At 38.7% G+C, this 24748-nt stretch overlaps 2 protein-coding genes across 2 annotated transcripts; both read right to left on the bottom strand.

Moving 5' to 3' along the window:
- Positions 1–5054: 5054 nt before the first annotated feature.
- LOC133284153 (zinc finger protein 4-like) lies at positions 5055–5918 on the bottom strand. Its single transcript, XM_061481142.1, has one exon. It carries the CDS (start codon positions 5916–5918, stop codon positions 5055–5057), a length of 864 nt encoding a protein of 287 aa, XP_061337126.1.
- A 16038-nt stretch (positions 5919–21956) lies between these two features.
- On the bottom strand, positions 21957–22817 carry LOC133284156 (zinc finger protein 3-like). The gene has a single exon (XM_061481146.1). The coding sequence runs from the start codon at positions 22815–22817 to the stop codon at positions 21957–21959; it is 861 nt and encodes a 286-aa protein (XP_061337130.1).
- Positions 22818–24748: the final 1931 nt, after the last annotated feature.

Below are 24748 nucleotides of genomic sequence, written 5' to 3'. Positions count from 1 at the left end.
TGTAAAAATAACCTGTCTCGGATGAGGGACAACTCGGGTAAGGTTTGATATTCTTAGAAAATTGCCTAAGTTACAAACCTAGATAACAAGGATACAATCTTGTTTATCAAAATCAAGAGAATGCTAAGTCCTTAGAAGTATTTAACGAATACTTCCGACAACTCTGGAATCTGATGAACCTCGAATACTTAGAAAAATATATCTAAGTTATCAGGGAGGCGTAAAACTCAAGATGCGAGTATAAAGACAAAATCAGTCAGCGGGAGTCTCACCCCGTTCTATCTAAACGTCACGACAATGCCAGCTGGAGTCAAAAAGGTAAATGATTTTGATCAAATCAAAATCTGTGAAACACACGGTATGCATAGCCGGGTTGAAACAGAAGACGATATCACAACGAGATTCTGGCAAAGCCGAGCTCAAGTGAATAAAGCTACAGTATATAAAAATGGGCTAATTCAACTCTGCAAACGAAACATGCGGAGAACCGGGAACAAAACCCCGCAACATTAGTGAAAAGGGATCTCAAAGATACTCAAATCAGCAAAAAAGGCAAATTGCAAAAACAAGTCAGTAATCCGACATAAAGATGCTTGAATTAAAGTAATACAGCCCGACATTTCGTATTTCCCGACTGCCGGACTGGGGGGCAAGTGCAGGAATACAACCAAAATTAAAAGAAGAAAACAACAACCTCATAAGTCAAGATCTCGGTACGACAGTCAAAAAGACTGGTCAACTAGTTCGAGCTACGTACCTCGACCAAAAAGGTTGAGGGAGGAATGTTGAAACAGCATACACGGTACTCAGCTCATGAGGCTCGACACCGAAGAAAGAACGAAATAAGAAAAAATAAATCCAAAACACGGATCGATAAGAATCCATGAATTCAGAACATGGATCAATGAACCACCACGATCCCGACGACAGTAATAAGACTTCGGCAAAGAGGTCCAAGGGAAAAACTTTCCTACTTCCAATAGAGACCTCGGTCACGGAAGTTTGACCAACAAGATCATGCTTCAACAGACTTCCCTTTGGACACCCTAACTACCGCGTAGGAAAGCAAAAGAGGATGTCTGAAGAAAGAATTCGACATAAAGTTGAAGCCATACATCACAAAACGAAGGCTCGGACCATGAACATGGCCGAGTTCTAGGCATTGAGAATAAAATATTCACAAAATGCGATCAAGAGCGACGCACAATAACCCAACTATATCTATCAGATATGCACCCCGGAAACCCAGGCTGCCGAATTTGGAAAGATGTGGTCTTGGAAAAAGGATCACACCTCAATCCGCGATAAAATGAAGACGGATTTGGGAAAAGAATCGCACCCCAATCCGCGATTACTGACAAGAAAGTTGGTAAGGAGAACTGAAAACTCACATCCGGGATCCACGAAATGAACACCTGGACACAACGATGTTAAGCTGAGTTACAAGGATGATGCGCTTGGGGACAACTCGCCAGTTCGATCCGCACAACTCAAGCGCATTCATCACCCGGTTATATGGAATGTACGCAGTATCTTGCCGGGTTCATGCTCAACCCGCCAAGATAAGGGGCAATGAAGTACCATTCCCGTTCCAAAAATTCAAAGCCTAGAATGCATGGGAAAGTTAAAATAAGCCAAAGTCAAAAAATGACACTCTGGCAAGAAGCTGAGTTAAATATTATAAAGCCAAGGTATTGGAAACCAACGATTAGCAACATGCAAAAACCTAGATTGAAAACGGATTAAAAATAAAAAGCACACTACATGACAGTGGCTTATAGCCGAGGCATAGGAAAACGGAAGGACACTTCTGAATCCTAAATGTTGTCAAAATAAAGAACATGTGTACAAGCTGTGATAAATGAAATCAGGCTTGAAAAATAAGTGGCAGATTGGTACGACCTTAATCAAGTCACCATGACACCTCAAAATTGAAAACCTAAATTGGGTTAAAAGCAAAAAGTGGAATCCGCATAAAAGACCATGGCTAGGTCATTTTGTTCAGTCAACGCTGAAAAGCTAAATCTGAATAAATAAAGCTACAATGCAAGAAGTTGGGCTCAAAGTGAAAGCCTCGGAAGGAGAAGCCGAGCTCGATGTTGAAAGGAGGCAAACATTGCCTCACCAAAGCACCACCTCAGCCAAAAAAGGTTGAGGGAGAAATACGAAAATAAAATATTCAATACTCGGTTCACTAAAAATGGCTGAATAAATGACAGAGATAATAACCGCAATCGCTAACCCAATTAAGTTGGCCAAGGAAAGTTCCAACCCAAAGAAAATTGCTTCAATGAAGATACCAAGTCAAAGCGAGAATTCGACCGCTAACTTGAAAATCAAATGCAGATATTACTGCTATTACATGCAAGTATACGACAACTCTTATCCGGGTTATGTGAATGATGTTTGGGGGCAACTCGCCAGTTGGATCCCAACTACTCAAGCACATTTGTTACCCAATTACACATGCAGAATATCTTGAAGGGTTCATGCATAACCCGTCAACATAATTGACAAGGGAAAATCATTCCCGGATTCCAGAAGAAAGCTACAAGCTCAGGACGTGTGCGTATGGAATGATGCTTGGGGGTAACTCGCCAGTTGAATCCCAACCACTCACTCGTCCCAAACTCGGTATAGGAATACGTGAAATATTTTCCATGGTTTATGATCAACCCGCCAAGATAAGGGGAAATGAGGACCTCAGTTTAAAAGCTTGGGATGTAACGAACATATATGCAAAAAGTTTACAAAAACTGAAATGCTCTCAGCTCAGCAGAAAACCTGAAGCAAAAGGCAAGACAATTCACCCCGGAAGCCTGGACAACCAAACTACCGGGCTGAGGGGCAACTGTTATGGACCTGGCAAAGGCCTATATTCTAGATGTCTCAAATAGGGCTAACAGCTAAGATGGAATTAAGAAAATATTCCTTAATTATACTAATCCTACTACGACAGCAATGGATCAACAATTGGACCCCCAATACTCCTAAGAGGCCGAAAAGTCCACTCCTGCCAGGTAACCCATCTATAAATAAGGGTTCAACCAATAAGGTACACACATTCTAAACTCTCTCTCTTAGCTTGTCACTGTGCACACCCCACACCTTGACTATGTCGTTATATTATAGTCCACAGTAGGAATATATATGCAAAAAGTTTACAAAAATTCAAATGCTCTCAGTTCAGCAGAAAACCTGAAGCAAAAGGCAAGACAATTCACCCCGGCAGCCTGGACAACCAAACTACCGGGCTGAGGGGCAACTGTTATGGACCTGACAAAGGCCTATATTCTAGATGGCTCAAATAGGGCTAACAGCTAAGATGGAATTAAGAAAATATTCCTTAATTATACTAATCCTACTACGACAGCAATGGATCAACAATTGGACCCCCAATACTCCTAAGAGGCCGAAAAGTCCACTCCTGCCAGGTAACCCATCTATAAATAAGGGTTAAACCAATAAGGTACACACATTCTAAACTCTCTCTCTTAGCTTGTCACCGTGCACACACCCCACGCCTTGACTATGTCGTTATATTATAGTGCACAGTGATCCACTTATCTTTAGGGTACCTCTCCTATAGGTACCTGAAGGAGGGCAAACAGATCCTATATTAACATACCAATCTCTGATTAGACAATCACGATCTATCAGATCGTAACAAATACAAAATAAAATGATTTTATACCATATAAGCTCATTACCACATAACTATGTGGAAAATTATTTCATGTGAAAATCAATACCATTTAAGAACAAATCATATGACTCCAAAAATCAAAGTTTATGTGATTGGTGTTACTAAATTCATGATATATTATACCTTTTATGGTATCAGGAGAAAGAAATTTATGTAAAAAGCAATGAAAGTAGTAAAATAAAAAAAGGGTAAGATATTGTAACAACCAATTAGTGTTACCACCAATGTTACTACCAATCAATTTCACCATTAGATCGATTATGTTGATCCAACGGTTATATTTATTTTCATTTTTGTATGGGTATGATTCCCCATATTTAATACTTTATATTTATTTTCAAATGGTTAACATTTCAAAAACCTTTCATAAATTTCTACCACAGTAAGAAATTTAAATATTTTTGTTATGAATGCAGACGTTGACTATTTTCTAATTTTGTACCAATGAATGATGAGTGAAAGAAACCAACTTAATTAGGGGGCAAACCCATTCTGTTTGATATTTTCAAATTTATTGATTTTTATTGCAATTTAGTATATAAATTATGAAAAAGGATATTATGACAGCTAATGATATTGTTATATAAAAAATAAATAAATCTGTATTCCATTTAAAATTAATTGTAACATAAAATCCATTGTTATAGAATCAATGTAATAAAAAAACATTATTCCGTCACCAATCTGTTGCAATCTATAATTATTCAAAATTTATACGGAAGTTATATTTCGCACAAAATTACGGCTAATTAGCTAGAGGCTGTATTGTGGAATTTGTGGTGAATCAATTTCCATTCCAATTCCTTAAGATATATAAATTTTCTTAGTGATAGTCAATCACAAACCTATCAAAACTGGTTACAAAAAGCTATCGACTTTTACTATAATGAACGCACTACTTATGTTATTCATCTCAAATGAATAAAGAAAAAATAAATCAAAATTAATACCAATAATTTCATATTCAAATCTGCAATTTGAAGCATGAATTGCATAACAATCGTTTAGTGATGATAAAGCCTCTAAATTGAAACAAGAATTTACAACTTCAATGATTAATTAAGTAACATATCAAGATCCGAAAATTCTGTTTTGGAGGTTTCATCAGTAATCAATCAGGAACCTCTCAAAATCCGTTCCAAGAAAACAATCGCAATTGAATTTCTTACCAACGAAGATATAAAGTTATATCATTGTTCATCTCAAATGAATAAAGAAAAAAATGAAACAATATAAATAACAATAATTTCTTATTCAAATCTGCAATTTGAAGCCTGAATCACATGACATAACATCATTGATAATAAATTAAAAATCCTCTAAAAATTGAAACAGACAATTTACGTCTTCAAAGCTTAAGTGACAAATCAAGATCAGAAGATTCAGCTTTGGCGGCTTCTTCTGGCACAGAATGATGATCAGCGGTTGCTGTTAGGGTTGGTTTGTTTATTGCTTGGCTTGATGAAATGGTAGCAGCATTTGCTGAAAGAGGAAGTCTTCTAGCGGTACCATTATCATCCTCTAGCCTTGAACTTGGAGTTGCACCACTTCTCAGAATTCCAAAGCCACCAAGTGCTGAAGAGTTTAGAATTCTCTGACCCTGATTTGACCAAGCGTGACCATACATGGAACTAGTGGAGTACCAAGAAGGATAGAAAGGCTTCTTGTGAATCGTGGAGTCGCTTCGAACCCCAAGTGCATTATTATTAAAGGATCCTTCATAGAAATTAGAAAGTGTTGAATAAGGGTAATAAGGAAAGTGATCAAAACTACCAGCACCAACACCAAGGGTTTGACGACGTTTTGCAAAGGCACGCTCTCCTTTATGAGCGTTTTGATGCCCTCCCAAAGCTTGTGAGGTAGAGAATTTTCTCTTGCAAAAGTTGCATGAGAAACTCTTTGCCTCTGTCTTTGAGTTTTCGTTTTCCTCAATGCCTTCAGTGTCATGAACCCTAGAATTAGATGAACCAACAACATTATTACCTGATGGCTTGAACAGATCAAGTTCAACATTTGGTTCAGGAGCAGCAACCTTATCGCCATTGGAAAGCTTCAAGAGATCTAGCAGCGCCAAGGGTTTGGAACTGGAAGCCTGATCTAGTTCAGGCTTGAGACCAATCTCACTCAGTTTCATGGCCATATTCTCATCTTTGGAAGTTGATGAGATGCTAGAGGCTTCAGAGGGACAAGGATTCACACCGTGTGATGCCATGGCAGAAAAGTTAACAAATATTGTAACTTTTGAATCTCTGTGTGAGAGTGAGAGTGAGAGTGAGATTGAAAGAAGCAGGCACAATGAAGGTTATTTATAGAGTTTCAATTCAATAATATCTGCATTAACGGGTAGGAAGAAGATCTCGTTTTGCCGTTTTTATTTTGAATTATTACGTCAACAAAATATCAAAATATTCTTAATCACAAAAATTTCCATAATTAAGAAGGCGGGATGAGTTGTGTTAGTCAATCACAACTTATATGTAGTTCAAATATGATATCAACCTAGAAGCGGAATTGATATGATTACTTACATTCAAATATTTTCCTAGCAAAGAAGTTTCTTGACGAAGTTAATGAAGAAGATATGAAATATAATATCGGCTTAATTAATGACCATTATTTTTCTGGAATATTTTTTTTAATATATTTTCTTATAATATGACTAGATATAAGAAATAATATGATATTAATTTGACACTGTAGATAACTTTTTTGGAGCTTACAAGAAATTGAACACAACACCCTACACTACACACACTCCTAACACACACACCCCACACCACTAGGCTAACCCTAGTGGTGCCACTGTAGATAACTTTGAACCATCCATTATAATTTTTAATTTAATTTTTTTCCTTTCCCAGGAATTGACGCAACGATTAATTGGTGATTGATGAAAAAAGAACTTTAGTACTAAGAAGTGACTTAAAAAATTACCATAAAGTGACTTCCTCATTCATACTTACAATTACAATTGAATAACTAACGTGTACAATTTCAAAGATAAGGTTGATAAAATTTATAAAAAAAATGCGATATCATTATTCTATGTGAATTATATGATATATATTATAGAAAAAAAAGTATTTGTTATGAAATACATAAATCAGAACTGTATCATAATAATAAAATCAAGATATAAATTATTGAAATTATTATAAAAATACTCCTATTTTAATATATGCATATACTAAGTTAAAAAATTAAGTCAAATTATATCATCTATCTTTTTTATTTTCTTTGTCTGGGTTATTTTGAAACAAGTCTAGAAAAATTTATATCAAAATCTTTTATCATAAATATTATATAAATTTTTAGTTGGTGAAAATTTAATTTTATAAACTTAGAATTTAAGTTTTTAATTCAGCTTGAAATTTATTTTTTAAATTATGTTATTGTGTTATTTAAATTTAAATAATTAGTTTTACAAAAAAAAAATATTTATAGCTGCACAATTTTTATTTTTATTTTTTAAATTCTCAGAAGTAACAAGAACCGACGTCTTCAGCTATGTTCTGACAACCAAACTCACAACTTGATTGATAATACGTTAGTGTACGGGTAGTTAGCTAACGCAAACTTAAATCAAATAAGAAGAATAAAAGAAAAATATCTCTTCAAATTTCATTTAATATAAATCTGATTCATTCTATCACTTCTCGTTCAAATACGCCTTTAAAAAGAAAAAGGGAAGTTTATGATAACGGGGACTACAGTCCAATCAACATTATACACCCCTCGTATGTATAAAAAATTAAGATAAAATTTTATGAATGAAAACTAAGGTCATTTTAATGCTCAAAACAAGTCCCTCATAACTTCATTCAAAACGTAGGTCATGTTTAATGGATCATAAATATGATTGACCCATAATCTGATTTATATTAAATCAAATGCCAATAATTTCATCTATAAGACTTTTTTATTATTAAAAATTGATAATGAAGATTTATTAATAAGGAATAAGAAAAATATAATCGAAGAGACCCAGTGAAAAGAAAAAAATTAAAAAAATTAAAAAAAGTTATATATACCTTGCAGAAAATTATGACTAATTAGCGAGAGGTTGTATTCTACGGAATCAATTTCCATTCCAATTCTTTAAGATATATAGGTCTAATTATTTGGTGGTAATCAATCAAAAACCTATCAAAACTCGTTCCTAAAAGCTATCAATTGACTTTTTTTTACTAATGAACGCACTAATTATGCTATTCATCTAAAATTAATAAAGGAAAAATAAAACAAAATTAATACCAATAATTTCATATTCAAATCTGCAATTTGAAGCCTGAATTGCATAACAATCATTTAGTGATAATAAAGCCTATATAAGAACCCGCACCGTTAATTAAGAAATTTAATTAATAAATTATGAGAAAATAGGAAATGATTCCATAATTGACCCTAATAATTATTATGAGTCTTTAATAATTATAGTAAGTGAGTAATAATGCTGAAAGTCGCTTTTCGGAAGAAAAGTGCAGATACCGGTTCTGCTAGTCGATATAAATGTGTACCGAAAAAGTATCCCGGAAAATTATAATAAGTGCATGATAATTACTAGAATGATATGTAGGACTTGTAAAACGAGTTTCAAATCCAAATAATGAGAAATGGTGCTAGAAACCGGTACTGGCTTTGAAAAGCACGTATCGGAAAGGTGTTCAGAAAATTATAAAAAAAATATGATAATTCTTGGAAAAAAGTTTAGTTTCAGATTCCAAAGTTTGGGATTAAAATGCTAAGCGTAACAATTAAAGTTAATACTGTGTGTTTAAGTGCGTTTGGGCTATAAATACCCTTATTAAGGGCACAAAACCCTAGAAAATAGTTTCTCTACGTGGGTGAGGGGCTGTTCAGCTGCTGGTTCCACTGTTACATTGCTTCACCACCATTTTGTCAGCTTTGTGACCTTTCTTCTTCATTTTCTCTTCACTTTGTACCTTGGGTGAGTGGCAGAGATCATTGTGAGTGTGAAAGGAGCTCTTTTCCTGAGTGTGGTGGCTGTGTGGAGGCTGTTTGGGGTCTAAACTGCCTTGTGGGAGTGTGTGAGCTTCTTCCTTGGGTTGTTGGAGCTCCAAGGAGCAACCTTTGTGAAGAAAGGACCCTCCTTGGTGTGCATTTTCGTGTACAGTGAGAGACAGAACCTTGGAGCTGTTGTGTGAGCTCCAAGAGCACCCTTTTTTCTGAGTTTGAGCTTTGGTAAGCTTCATCACCTTTGATCTTGAGTCTTTAAGCTTAAAAATGGAACCTTGATGCATGTAAAGGTTAAAAGGTGATAACTTAACGTTGAGTAATGTCAAACACACCTAGAAATGTATGTTTAGGTGTTTAAAATCGGTAAAAACCCAACCTTGGAAGGATATCTTCACAAAATGCAATTTCTGCATTCTGTCGTGAAATATCCGGATATGTGATATCCGGATATGGGATTCTCGATATCCGGATATTGCATATCCGGATATGTCCAGTGAGATATCCAGATATTGCATATCCGGATATGGTCCCGAGGAATATCCGGATATTCTAGGATTTCGTAGAACAGTAGCTGTGTTGTGTGTACTGTAAGAACCCGCACCGTTAATTAAGGTATTTAATTAATTAATTATGCGAAATTAGGAAATGATTCCATAATTGACTCTAATAATTATTATGAGTCTTTAATAATTATAGTAAGTGAGTAATAATGCTGAAAGTCGCTTTTCGGAAGAAAAGTGAAGATACCGGTTCTCCTAGTCGGTATAAATGCGTACTGAAAAAGTATCCCGAAAAATTATAATAAGTGCATGTTAATTACTAGAATAATATGTAGGACTTGTAAAACGAGTTTCAAGTCCAGATAATGAGAACTAGTGCTAGAAACCGGTACTGGCTTGGAAAAGCGCGTATCGGAAAGGTGCTCAGAAAATTATAAGAAAAATATGATAAATCTTAGAAAATTATGTAGTTTCATAATCCAAAGTTTGGGATTAAAATGCTAAGCGTAGCAATTAAAGTTAATACTGTGTGTTTTATGGTTAAGTGGCTATATATATGCATTTTAGCACATAACCCTAGGCATACCAGAATTCCTTTTGTGAAGCACTTGGTGGGCTGAGGGTGGTTTACTGTTCCATTGCCTCCTTTCACCATTTTTGAACTCAAGTTGTCACCTTTACTTGATTTCTTCCCTCTTTGAGCTTGTATACACTTAAGAACATGCATGGTGAGGAAGTGTGAGGGTGTATTCTGAGTTTCCATCCTCTGTGTGTGGGTGAGGGTGCTGGTTTTGGGTGGTTTGGGTGCTGAAAGCCATAGTCATGGCATTTTGAGGTCCAAGTGGTGACTTTTGGTGAGAAGAACCAACCTTTGTGAAGCCATTGTCGTGCATCTTCCTTGAGTCAGACTTGAGGGGCTGTGTTGAGCTCCAAGAGCATCTCCTTTCTCTGTTTTAAGCCTTTGGTATGTATACCAACCTTTGATCTTGAGTGTAATGCTTAAAAATGAAAGCTTGATGCATGTTAAGGCTTAAAGATGATAACTTGTTGTTGAGTAATGTTGAATACACCTAGAAATGCATGTTTAGGTGCTTTAAATCGGTAAAAACCCAACCTTGGAAGGATATCTTCACGAAATGCAGTTTCTGCATTCTGTCGTGAAATATCCGGATATGTGCCCGAACAATATCCGGAAATTGGATATCCGGATATTAGATATCCGGATATGGGATTCTGAATATCCGGATATTGCATATCCGGATATGTCTAGTAAGATATCCGGATATGGAATATCCGGATATGGTCCCGAGGAATATCCGGATATTCTGGGATTTCGTAGAACAGTAGCTGTGCTGTGTGTACAGTAGGCTATTGGGGGTTTGTGGACCCTAGATTGATGAAGTTGAACTTCTGTAATTAATGAGCTAAGTCAGAATCAAGTGATTAAGGACTTATGGCTTGGTATGGAGCCTTAAGGCGTTAAACGTAAGGAGAGGCGTTGTCTTTAAGTTATATGCTTGTGTTGCATTATTATTGATATAGTATTGGTCCATAACAGATTGTGAATCTGCTGTGTTTGGACTTTGAGCTGTGGACTCTTGGCTTTTGGAGTTAGCTTGCAAGGTAAGCTTTCGTGTCCTCGGTTTAGCCATGTTGTGGTTCCACCATGTCCCATGGGGGTATGGTTTATGCATGTTGTGTACATGCTTTTGGATATTTGATATGTTGATTGAACTTTACATGTAATGGCTTTTAATATGCATGTGTTGTTTCATCTTGACGGGAAGCCTGAGTATGTAGCGCCATACAAGACGGTGTACCGGGGTGAATGCAAGTGGTACTTGCACGGTGTGTAGGTGATAGACGTATACCTGCATTGTCTCTGGCCAGTAGATTAGTATTGACACACATGACATGATTATCTGCTGCATTGCATTGTTTTAGAAATGATAAATGATAAACTGTTTTTAAACTTATATTGCACATGTAAGTGAGCTTGGGGTGGAAGATCCTTGAGGACTCACTGACTTACTGAGATTTCTAGATTAGAGATCTTACCCCACGTTTGAAGAATGCTTATTTCAGGATCAGGTAGTATGGGTACTGATGCCTCAGGCGGCAGGAGGCCGGAGCTTAGCTGATTATATTGTTTCTGCTTATATGTTAGCATGACTGGATTTGGATGTTGTTTATGTTTCCTCTATTTATGATATGTTGTTGTTGAGACTGATGTTGGGCATGTTGCCTTATTTGAGTGAGCATGGGGATTGTCCATGACACTTTCTGTTAGTACTTGTATTTGGAGTTGTATAAACTGTTAGATGGTCCGGTCTACGTTGTTGTAGTTCCGTGACTAGAGCCACACTTATATTATCTATGTTATGAGGTATTTCAGTTAGCTGTTTTATTGCAATTACATACATGCGATGTTTTATTAATTGGTTATTAAGCAAGATTGGTAGTGTTAATGGCATCATAATTGAAAAGAAAAAGTAATTCCGCATTTTAATTAAGCGCAGCTTAATACGATATGATGATAACATTACCGGATATATACGGGGTGTTACATTTATGGTATCAGAGCAATGGTTTGAAGGAAAAGCTTGTATGTATTGCAATTGCTAGGTTGTTTGGTTGTGTCTGTCTTTGTGTTTACTCCGTCGAATTTTATTATGATGATGTATATGTGATCACATTTCGTGGGCCTGATCAACTCATAATTTGTGTAACTTGTGCAGAGTCATGGTAAGGTCCGGGAGAACACGAGAGACTTCTGAGGATCAATCCGATCCTATCCTGACTGCATTGGCTGAGATGCAGGCGGCTAGGTTAGCCGATCAGGAGGCCGCTAGAGTGGCCAACGCGGCAATGATGGAAGCTGTTCGCGAGGCGAACCGGATAGCCGCAGCTGAGGTTCGTGAAGCGAACCGGAGGACCACTGAGGAAGTCCTCGAGGCGAACAGGATGGCGAACATGACGATGATGAGAGTCATGTTGGAGGAGATGAGAGCTGGTCCTGCTATTGGCCAGGCTCCACCATCACCGTCGCCACCGCCACCGCCTCCACCTAGTGCTCAGGAGGAGAGCCATAGTCACATCGGCAGTGCTACTCATGCCGCTGAGACAGGGGAGCCCCTTGTGGGGATTGCTGAGGATCGTGATGTGATCGATCGCCGGCTGAATGCTTTCAGGAAGCATAAGCCACCTGTGTTTGAGGGGTCTTTGGATCCTATTGCTGCTGCGAGATGGCTAGAGTCGCTGGAAAAGATCTTTCGGGTTATGCAGTGTACAGACCCACAGAAGCTGATGTTCTCGACCTACATGCTGGAGGGCGATGCCCATGAGTGGTGGACGCACACCTCTCGTGCTTTTGAGAGGCAGGGTCGTGTCATGACGTGGCCATTCTTTGAGGAGTGCTTTCTGGGCTGATACTTTCCCTATGATGCGCAGGAGAGGAAGTAGGGAGAGTTTGATCGTTTGGTACAGGGCTCGATGTCTGTTGATGAGTACCTGGCTAAGTTTAATGAGCTAGTGAAGTTTGCACACTTCCGGATGGTTCCTCCTACTCCGTTGTTTCTGGCAGCTAAGTTCCGCAGGGGACTTAGTGAGGTGATTGCTGAGCATCTTGCTGGTGCTGCTTCGAGGGACTTTGGTACACTGGTACAACAGTGTAAGGACATCGAGGATGTTTGCGTTGCAAGCAAGGCCAAGAGGGCCAAGGTTGAGGAGAGCAAGGGAACAGGTGGTTCCACTCCTGCTCCTACTTCTTGGAAGGACAGGAGGTTTGCTGATAAGGGCAAGGAAAAGCAGTTAGCGACTAGGCAGGCGCCTGGTCAGTTCAAGAGAGCTGTTTCACATCAGGGGAGTTCTGCTAGGCCTCCTACCACTCCGAGATGTTCGGGATGTGGGAAGGAGCATGTGGGACGCTGTGCTACGGGGCAGTTGCTGTGCTTCAAGTGTGGCAAGGAGGGCCACTTCTCTAGAGATTGTCCGTCGTCGACGGCGAGAGCTTCAGTTGTTCAGGCAATTCCTTTGCAGATGGTTCCGATGGCATCTTCTTCGGCACCTACAGTGCCACCTTCTGTTGGGAGAGTGTATACACTGGATAGGCAGCAGTCGGACCGCGCTCCGAACCTTGTCAGAGGTATTGTGTCTATTGGTGATTCTTTTGTGGATGCTATCTTTGATTCCGGGGCTACTCATTCGTTTGTTGCTACCCCGATTGCTTTGGGGCTTGAGTTGCCCAGTGTTGTGCTTTCTCCACCGTTGCGGGTGACTACTGCCATCGGAGAGATTTGTGATTCTACCACTGTACATCGCGATGTAGCGTTTTAGTGGGATGGCCGTGAGTTCTCGGTAGATCTGATAGGGTTGCCGATGGCCAACCTTGAGATTATTCTGGGCATGGATTGGTTGTCTAGAAACTGTGCTTTGATTGATTGCTGTGCAAAGCGCGTGGTGATGTCTCCGTGTGATTCCACAGCTAGTTCCTCGCCATACATTTCACTGCTGCAGGCCAGGAGAGCGCTGCGAGTAGGGGCATTGGGTTATGTCATGTTGGGTGGTTTGGTGAGTGGGACACAGGAGGATATCACTGGCATTCCTGTGGTGGGGGAGTTCCTCGAGGTGTTTCCTGAGGAGATTCCTGAGTTTCCGTCACAACGGGAGATAGAGTTCTCCATTGACTTGTTGCCCGGTGTGGGGCCAATTTCTTTAGCTCCTTATCGGATGTCGCCACCGGAGTTGGCTGAGCTTAAGAAGCATATTGAGGATCTTTCGGCGAAAGATTTCATTAGACCGAGTGTGTCTCCTTGGGGAGCACCGGTTATCTTTGTGAAGAAGAAGGACGGGACAATGCGATTGTGCACCGACTACAGGCAGTTGAACAAGGTGACAATCAAGAACAAGTATCCTCTTCCTCGGATTGATGATCTGTTGGATCAGCTCAGGGGTGCTTGTGTGTATTCCAAGATTGATCTCCGGTCCGGATACCATCAGATTCGGGTGAAGCCGGAGGATGTTCCGAAGACCGCGTTTCGTTCGAGATACGGTCATTTTGAGTATTTGGTGATTCCGTTTGGACTCACAAATGCGCCGGCAGTGTTCATGGATTACATGAACAGGATTTTCCATCCGTATCTGGATCAGTTTGTGATTGTCTTCATTGATGATATTCTGATCTACTCCAAGACTGAGGAGGAGCATGCGGAGCATCTGAGGATAGTTCTGCAAGTGCTGAAGGAGAAAAAGCTTTATGCTAAACCTTCTAAGTGTGAGTTTTGGCTCAAATCAGTCAAGTTTCTGGGGCATGTGATTTCAGCAGATGGAGTTGCTGTGGATCCCAACAAGATTGAGACCGTGTTGGATTGGGAGAGGCCCAAGACAGCTACGGAGGTGAGGAGCTTCTTAGGTTTGGCAGGTTACTATCGGAGGTTCATCAAGGGTTTTTCCACGATGGTTCTCCCTTTGACTCGCCTTACCCGAAAAGAGACTCCATTTGTGTGAACTCACGAGTGTGAGGCGTGCTTTCAGGAGTTGAAGGAGAGATTGACTTCTTCACCTGTGTTGATCCTTCCTGATCCTGAGGAGCAGTTTGAGCTTTACTGTGATGCTTCTGGAAAGGGGCTGGGCTGTGTGCTGATGCAGTCTGGTAGAGCTGTTGCTTTTTCTTCGAGGCAGTTGAAGCCTCATGAGGAGAACTACCCGACTCATGATTTGGAGTTGGCCGCGATTGTGTTTGCTTTCAAGATTTGGAGGCATTATCTTTTTGGTTTGAGGTTTGTGGTATTCAGTGATCACAAGAGTTTGAAGTACCTGTTCAACCAGAAGGAGTTGAACATGAGGCAGAGGAGATGGATGGAGTTCTTAAAGGACTACGACTTTGAGCTAAGGTATCATCCTGGCAAGGCCAATGTGGTAGCCGATGCTTTGAGTCGGAAATCCAGTAGTTCATCCAGTTTGCTACTTGGTAACTTCGATATGGTTGAGAAGTTTCGCCACTTGGCAGTGACCGCTCCGTGTGCGAGCGTACTTCTCGGGTTGGAAGCATCTAATGTTGTGAACGAGCTGCTAGAAAAGATCAAAGAGGCACAAGTTCAGAGAGAGTGTCTGGATTATGTGAAGAACCAAGACGGTGTGTCTTGGAATGATGATGGATTGCTTTTGTTCCAGCGGAGGATTGTGGTTCCTCGAGGTCCGTTGACAGAAGAGGTTATGGCAGAAGGCCATAAGGGTCAGTTTTCTATCCACCCTGGTGCTACTAAGATGTATCAAGACTTGAAGAAGAACTTCTGGTGGTCGGGCATGAAGAAAGATGTTGCCATCTTTGTGTCCAAGTGTTTGGTTTGCCAGAAAGTGAAGATCGAACACCAGAAGCCGTCTGGTAAACTTCAGCCTCTTGAGATTCCAGAGTGGAAATTGGAGAGCATTTCCATGGACTTCGTTGTGGGTTTGCCGAAGACTCAGGTTGGCTGTGACTCGATATGGGTCATTGTGGACAGACTGACGAAGTCTGCCCATTTCCTTCCAGTGAAGATGATCTTCACTACAGAGCAGTTGGCCAGATTGTATGTTCGCGAGATTGTGAGGCTTCACAGGGTGCCCGTGAGTATCATCAGTGATAGGGACCCGAAGTTCACATCTCGGTTCTGGGAGGCGCTGCAGGGAGCTTTTGGTACACAGTTGAGATTGAGTACCGCCTATCACCCTCATACTGATGGACAGACTGAGCGGACTATCCAGACCTTGGAGGACATGTTGCGGGCTTGCACGTTGGAGCAGGGCTCGGCATGGGATAAGTACCTTCCATTGGTAGAGTTTTCTTATAACAACAGTTTTCATGCTAGCCTGGGCATGGCACCTTACGAGGCGCTCTACGGTAGGAGGTGTCGTACACCTACCTGCTGGTCGGAGGTTGGGGATCGTGAGTTGTTTGGCTTGGACTTTGTCCAAGATACCACCCTGCAGATCCAGATGATCAGGGAAAAGCTGAAGCATGCGCAGAATCGTTAGAAGAGCTACTACGACGTCAAGCATCGACCACTGGAGTTCAGTGAGGGTGAGCACGTGTTTGTGAGACTTTCACCTATCACCGGTGTTGGACGGGCACTCGGAGTGAGGAAGCTGAGCCCGCGGTTTATTGGGCCATACCAGATTCTTGGTAGAGTAGGACCTGTTGCCTACCGGCTTGCCTTGCCTCCGAACATGGCCAACATCCACGACGTGTTTCATGTGTCTCAGCTTCAGAGGTACATAGCAGATCCTTCGTACGTGGTGCAACCGGATGATGTGGAAGTTCAGGAGAACTTAAAGACTCCCGTCGGACCACTAAAGATTCTCGATCGTGGCGAGAAGCAGCTGAGGAGCAAGATCATTCCGATGGTCAAGGTGCAGTGGACCGGAAGGACTCCTGAGGAGTGTACTTGGGAGCGTGAGGACGAGCTTCTCCGGCAGTACCCCGAGTTTCGACCAGGTATGTTTCTGATTTTGAGGTCAAAATCCTAAAAAGGTGGGGTGAATGTAAGAACCCGCACCGTTAATTAAGGTATTTAATTAATTAATTATGCGAAATTAGGAAATGATTCCATAATTGACTCTAATAATTATTATGAGGCTTTAATAATTATAGTAAGTGAGTAATAATGCTGAAAGTCGCTTTTCGGAAGAAAAGTGCAGATACCGGTTCTGCTAGTCGGTATAAATGCGTACCGAAAAAGTATCCCGGAAAATTATAATAAGTGCATGTTAACTACTAGAATAATATGTAGGACTTGTAAAACGAGTTTCAAGTCCAGATAATGAGAACTGGTGCTAGAAACCGGTACTGGCTTGGAAAAGCGCGTATCAGAAAGGTGCTCAGAAAATTATAAGAAAAATATGATAAATCTTAGAAAATTTTGTAGTTTCATAATCCAAAGTTTGGGATTAAAATGCTAAGCGTAGCAATTAAAGTTAATATTGTGTGTTTTATGGCTAAGTGGCTATATATATGCATTTTAGCACATAACCCTAGGCATACCAGAATTCCTTTCGTGAAGCACTTGGTGGGCTGAGGGTGGTTTACTATTCCATTGCCTCCTTTCACCATTTTTGAACTCAAGTTGTCACCTTTACTTGATTTCTTCCCTCTTTGAGCTTGTATACACTTAAGAACATGCATGGTGAGGAAGTGTGAGGGTGTATTCTGAGTTTCCATCCTCTGTGTGTGGGTGAGCGTGCTGGTTTTGGGTGCTGAAAGCCATAGTCATGGCATTTTGAGGTCCAAGTGGTGACTTTTGGTGAGAAGAACCAACCTTTGTGAAGCCATTTTCGTGCATCTTCCTTGAGTCAGACTTGATGGGCTGTGAAACCAAGAGCATCTCCTTTCTCTGTTTTAAGCCTTTGGTATGTATACCAACCTTTGATCTTGAGTTTAATGCTTAAAAATGAAAGCTTGATGCATGTTAAGGCTAAAAGATGATAACTTGTTGTTGAGTAATGTTGAACACACCTAGAGATGCATGTTTAGGTGCTTTAAATCGGTAAAAACCCAACCTTGGAAGGATATCTTCACGAAATGCAGTTTCTGCATTCTGTCGTGAAATATCCGGATATGTGCCCGAACAATATCCGGATATGGGATTTGGAAATCCGGATATTAGATATCCGGATATGAGATTTTGAATATCCGGATATTGCATATCCGGATATGTCCAGTAAGATATCCGGATATGGAATATCCGGATATTCTGGGATTTCGTAGAACAGTAGCTGTGCTGTGTGTACAGTAGGCTATTGGGGGTTTGTGGACCCTAGATTGATGAAGTTGAACTTCTGTAATTAATGAGCTAAGTCAGAATCAAGTGATTAAGGACTTATGGCTTGGTATGGAGCCTTAAGGCGTTAAACGTAAGGAGAGGCGTTGTCTTTAAGTTATATGCTTGTGTTGCATTATTATTGATATAGTATTGATCCATAACAGATTGTGAATCTGTTGTGTTTGGACTTTGAGCTGTGGACTCTTGGCTTTTGGAGTTAGCTTGCAAGGTAAGCTTTCGTATCCTCGGTTTAGCCATGTTGTGGTTCCACCATGTCCCATGGGGGTATGGTTTATGCATGTTGTGTACATGCTTTTGGATATTTGATATGTTGATTGAACTTTACATGTAATGGCTTTTAATATGCATGTGTTGTTTCATCTTGACGGGAAGCCTGAGTATGTAGCGCCATACAAGACGGTGTACCGGGGTGAATGCAAGTGGTACTTGCACGGTGTGTAGGTGATATATGTATACCTGCACTGTCTCTGGCCAGTAGATTAGTATTGACACACATGACATGATTATCTGCTGCATTGCATTGTTTTAGAAATGATAAATGATAAACTGTTTTTAAACTTATATTGCACATGTAAGTGAGCTTGGGGTGGAAGATCCTTGAGGACTCACTGACTTACTGAGATTTCTAGATTAGAGATCTTACCCCACGTTTGGGGAATGCTTATTTCAGGATCAGGTAGTATGGGTACTGATGCCTCAGGCGGCAGGAGGCCGGAGCTTAGCTGATTATGTTGTTTCTACTTATATGTTAGCATGACTGGATTTGGATGCTGTTTATGTTTCCGCTATTTATGATATGTTGTTGTTGAGACTGATGTTGGGCATGTTGCCTTATTTGAGTGAACATGTGGATTGTCCATGACACTTTCTGTTAGTACTTGTATTTGGAGTTGTATAAACTGTTAGATGGTCCGGTCTACATTGTTGTAGTTCCGTGACTAGAGCCACACTTATATTATCTATGTTATGAGGTATTTCAGTTAGCTGTTTTATTGCAATTACATACAGGCGATGTTTTATTAATTGGTTATTAAGCAAGATTGGTAGTGTTAATGACGTCATAATTGAAAAGAAAAAGTAATTCCGCATTTTAATTAAGCGCAGCTTAATACGATATGATGATAACATTACCGGATATATACAGGGTGTTACATGTACAATAGGCTATTGGGGGTTTGTGGACCCTAGATTGAGGAAGTTGAACTTCTGTAATTAATGAACTAAGTCAGAATCATAGTGATTAAGGACTTATGGCTTTGTATGGAGCCTTAAGACGTAAATCGTAAGGAAGGGCGTTGTCTTTAAGTTATATGCTTGTGTTGCATTATTATTGATATAGTATTGGTCCATAACAGATTGTGAATCTGCTGTGTTTGGACTTTGAGCTGTGGACTCTTGGCTTTGGGAGTTAGCTTGCAAGGTAAGCTTTCGTGTCCTCGGTTTAGCCATGTTGTGGTTCCACCATGTCCCATGGGGGTATGGTTATATGCATGCTGTGTTACATGCTTTGAATATTTGAAATGTTGTTGAGCTTTATGTGTAATGGCTTTTAATATGCATGTGTTGTTTCATCTTGACGGTAATTCTGAGTATGTGGCGTCATACGATATGGTGATCCGGGGTGAATGCAAGTAGCGTCTTGCACTAGTGTGGGTATTTGGCGTATGTAAATCCTGCATTTCTCTGGCCAGTAGAATAGAATTGACACACATGACATGATTATCTGCTGCATTGCACTATTTCAGAACTGATGATGATATCTGCTTTTAAACTTATATTGCATATGTAAGTGAGCTTGGGGTGGAAGATCCTTGAGGACCCCTTGTCTTACTGAGATTTCTTGTTTAGAGATCTCACCCCACGTTTGGGGAATGCTTATTTCAGGTTCCGGTAGTTTGGTGACTGATGCCTCTGGCGGCAGGAGGCAAGAGCTTAGTTGATGATATTATGATGTTTGCTGCCATGACTGGATATGGATGTCGTTTATGTTTTCCGTTATTTATGTTTATGTTGTTGTTGAGACTGATGTTGGACGTGTTGCCTTATTTGAGTGAGCATGGGGATTGTCCATGACACTTTATGTTAGTGCTTTTGATTTGGAGTTGTATAAACTGTTAGATGGTTCGGTCTACGTTGTTGTAGTTTCGTGACTAGAGCCACACTTTTATTATATATGTTATGAGGTATATTCAGATAGCTGTTTTATTGCAATTATATACAGGCGATGTTTTATTAATGGATTAATAAGCAAGTTGGTAATGATAATGACATCATAATTGAAAAGAAAAAGATATTCCGCATTTTTAATTAAGCGCTGCTTAATACGATAGTATGATAACATTACCGGATATATACAGGGTGTTACATTTATGGTATCAGAGCAATGGTTCGAGGGAAAAGCCTGTATGTATTGCAATAGCTAGGATGTTTGGTTGTGTCTGTCTTGTGTGTTTACTCTGTCGAATTTATTATGATAATGCATATGCAATCACACTGCGTGGGCCTGATCAACTCATAATTTGTGTAACTTGTGCAGAGTCATGGTAAGGTCCGGGAGAACACGAGAGACTTCTGAGGATCAACCCGATCCTATCCTGACTGTATTGGCTGAGATGCAGGCGGCTAGGTTAGCCGATCAGGAGGCCACTAGATTGGCCAACGCGACAATGATGGATGTTGTTCGCGAGGCGAACCGGATAGCCGCAGAGGAGGTTCGTGAAGCGAACCGGAGGACCACTGAGGATGTCTCGAGGTGAACAGGATGGCGAACATGACGATGATGAGAGTCATGTTGGAGGAGATGAGGGTTGGTCCTGCTGTAGGCCATGCACCACCGCCACCACCGCCACTGCCGCCGCCTCCACCTAGTGTTCAGGATGAGAGCCTGAGTCACATTGGCAGTGCTGCTCATGTCGCTGAGACGAGGGAGACTCTTGTAGAGCCTGCTGAGGATCGTGATGTGATAGAAACCTTTCATAAATTTCTACCACAGTAAGAAATTTAAATATTTTTGTTATGAATGGAGACGTTGACTATTTTCTAATTTTGTACCAATGAATGATGAGTGAAAGAAACCAACTTAATTAGGGGGGAAACCCATTCTGTTTGATATTTTCAAATTTATTGATTTTTATTGCAATTTAGTATATAAATTATGAAAAAGGATATTATGACAGCTAATGAGATTGTTATATAAAAAATAAATAAATCTGTATTCCATTTAAAATTAATTGTAACATAAAATCCATTGTTATAGAATCAATGTAATAAAAAAACATTATTCCGTCACCAATCTGTTGCAATCTATAATTATTCAAAATTTATACGGAAGTTATATTTCGCACAAAATTACGGCTAATTAGCTAGAGGCTGTATTGTGGAATTTGTGGTGAATCAATTTCCATTCCAATTCCTTAAGATATATAAATTTTCTTAGTGATAGTCAATCACAAACCTATCAAAACTCGTTACAAAAAGCTATCGACTTTTACTATAATGAACGCACTACTTATGTTATTCATCTCAAATGAATAAAGAAAAAATAAATCAAAATGAATACCAATAATTTCATATTCAAATCTGCAATTTGAAGCATGAATTGAATAACAATCGTTTAGTGATGATAAAGCCTCTAAATTGAAACAAGAATTTACAACTTCAATGATTAATTAAGTAACAAATCAAGAACCGAAAATTCTGTTTTGGAGGTTTCATCAGTAATCAATCAGGAACCTCTCAAAATCCGTTCCAAGAAAACAATCGCAATTGAATTTCTTACCAACGAAGATATAAAGTTATATCATTGTTCATCTCAAATGAATAAAGAAAAAAATGAAACAATATAAATAACAATAATTTCTTATTCAAATCTGCAATTTGAAGCCTGAATCACATGACATAACATGATTGATAATAAATTAAAAATCCTCTAAAAATTGAAACAGACAATTTACGTCTTCAAAGCTTAAGTGACAAATCAAGATCAGAAGATTCAGCTTTGGCGGCTTCTTCTGGCACAGAATGATGATCAGCGGTTGCTGTTAGGGTTGGTTTGTTTATTGCTTGCCTTGATGAATTGGTAGCAGCATTTGCAGAAAGAGAAAGTCTTCTAGCAGTAGCATTATCATCCTCTGGCCTTGAACTTGGAGTTGCATCGCTTCTCAAAATTTCAAAGCCACCAAGTGCTGAAGAGTTTAGAATTCTCTGACCCTGATTTGACCAAGCGTGACCATACATGGAACTAGTGGAGTACCAAGAAGGATAAAAAGGTTTGTGAATCGTGGAGTCCCTTCGAACCCCAAGTGCATTATTATTAAAGGATCCTTCAAAGAAATTAGAAAGTGTTGAATAAGGGTAATAAGGAAAGTGATCAAAACTACCAGCACCAACACCAAGGGTTTGACGACGTTTTGCAAAGGCACGCTCTCCTTTATGAGCGTTTTGATGCCCTCCCAAAGCTTGTGAGGTAGAGAATTTTCTCTTGCAAAAGTTGCATGAGAAACTCTTTGCCTCTGTCTTTGAGTTTTCTTTTTCCTCGATGCCTTCAGTGTCATGAACCCTAGAATTAGATGAACCAACAACATTATTACCTGATGGGTTGAACAGATCAAGTTCAACCTTTGGTTCAGGAGCAGCAACCTTATCACCATTGGAAAGCTTCAAGAGATCTAGCAGCGCCAAGGGTTTGGAACTGGAAGCCTGATCTAGTTCAGGCTTGAGACCAATCTCACTCAGTTTCGTGGCCATATTCTCATCTTTGGACGTTGATGAGATGCTAGAGGCTTCAGAGGGACAAGGATTCACACCGTGTGATGCCATGGCAGAAAAGTTAACAAATATTGTAAATTTTGAATCTCTGTGAGAGAGTGAGAGTGGGATTGAAAGAAGCAGGCACAATGAAGGTTATTTATAGAGTTTCAATTCAATAATATCTGCATTAACGGGTAGGAAGAAGATCTCGTTTTGCCGTTTTTATTTTGAATTATTACATCAACAAAATATCAAAATATTCTTAATCACAAAAACTTCCATAATTAAGAACGCGGGATGAGTTGTGTTACTCAATCACAACTTATATGTAGTTCAATCAAATATAATATATTTTTTCTTATAATATGACTAGATATAAGAAATAATATGATATTAATTTGACACTGTAGATAACTTTGAACCATCCATTATAATTTTCAATTTAATTTTTTTTCCTTTCCCAGAGGAATGGACGCAACGATTAATTGGTGATTGATGAAAAAAGAACTTTAGTACTAAGAAGTGACTTAAAAAATAACCATAAAGTGACTTCCTCATTCATACTTACAATTACAATTGAATAACTAACGTGTACAATTGTACAATTTCAAAGATAAGGTTGATAAAATTTATAAAAAAAATGTGATAGCATTATTCTATGTGAATTATATGATATATATTATAGAAAAAAAAGTATTTGTTATGAAATACATAAATCAGAACTGTAACATAATAATAAAATCAAGATATAAATTCTTGAAATTATTATAAAAATACTCCTATTTTAATATATGCATATACTAAGTTAAAAAATTAAGTCAAATTATATCATCTATCTTTTTTATTTTCTTTGTCTGGGTTATTTTGAAACAAGTCTAGAAAAATTTATATCAAAATCTTTTATCATAAACATTATATAAATTTTTAGTTGGTGAAAATTTAATTTTATAAACTTAGAATTTAAGTTTTTAATTCATCTTGAAGTTTATTTTTTAAATTATGTTATTGTGTTATTTAAATTTAAATAATTAGTTTTACGGAAAAAAGAATAGCTGCACAATTTTTTTTTTTTAAATTCTCAGAAGTAACAAGAACCGACGTCTTAAGTTTTGTTCACAACTTGATTGATAATAACTTAGTGTAGGGGTGTTCATCAACCGATCCAAACTGATTCAAACCGCGGTGACCGAACCGAAAAACCGATAACCGAAAACCGAAAAACAAAAACTCGAAAAAAAAACCGCAAATTTTAATTGGATTGGATCGGTTTTTGGATGGGTTGATGAAAACCGATCCAATTCAAACCGATTCAATATATTAACTCCCCTCTACCTACTTGAATCTTTTCCTAATCATAACCTAAAAATTTCTAAATCCAAGACACATTAACTAAACAAAAGAAAAAATTTAGTCAAATCTCATCAACAAAATTTTATCTTTGTAGAGCTTCATATTTCATTGCAAAAAAAAACTATATTATAGTTTACTAATGCTTTTGTATTTCAAAAAAAAAAAATTTACAAAGTCAATATATACAAAAGATGTTATTTACACAACAATCATGAAATAAATTTTAGGATTTTTAGAAAACCGAAAACCGGTCCAATCCAAACCGAAAAAAATTGGATTGGATTTGAAAAAAAAATACAAACCGAATGGATGATTATAAGATCAAATCGAAGGTATTGGATCGGATGATTTTTGCTTCCAAAACCGATCCAATCCAGACAACGAACACCCCTACCTTAGTGTACGGGTAGTTAACGCAAACATAAATCAAATAAGAAGAATAAAAGGAAAATATCTCTTCAAATTTCATTTAATATAAATCTGATTCATTCTATCACTTCTCATTCATATACGCCTTTAAAAAGAAAAAGGGAAGTTTATGATAACGGGGGACTACAGTCCAATCAACATTATACACCCCTAAAAATAAAAAAGTAAATTTTCTAAGAATAATTATATTTGATTACAAACCAATCAATATTAAACACACT

Source organism: Gastrolobium bilobum, unplaced genomic scaffold (assembly GCF_033153095.1).
Source record: "Gastrolobium bilobum isolate Gb01-03AN ecotype WA unplaced genomic scaffold, APGP_CSIRO_Gbil_v1 utg14622, whole genome shotgun sequence".
NCBI classification, from domain to species: domain Eukaryota; kingdom Viridiplantae; phylum Streptophyta; class Magnoliopsida; order Fabales; family Fabaceae; genus Gastrolobium; species Gastrolobium bilobum.
The sequence above is the reverse complement of the archived record's forward strand: the minus strand, read 5'-3'. Positions and strand labels throughout refer to the sequence as shown.

What these genes read in the sequence shown, in the direction of transcription:
- LOC133284153 (XM_061481142.1), bottom strand. Translation starts at nt 5,918, where the DNA reads ATGGCATCACACGGTGTGAATCCTTGTCCCTCTGAAGCCTCTAGCATC.
- LOC133284156 (XM_061481146.1), bottom strand. Translation starts at nt 22,817, where the DNA reads ATGGCATCACACGGTGTGAATCCTTGTCCCTCTGAAGCCTCTAGCATC.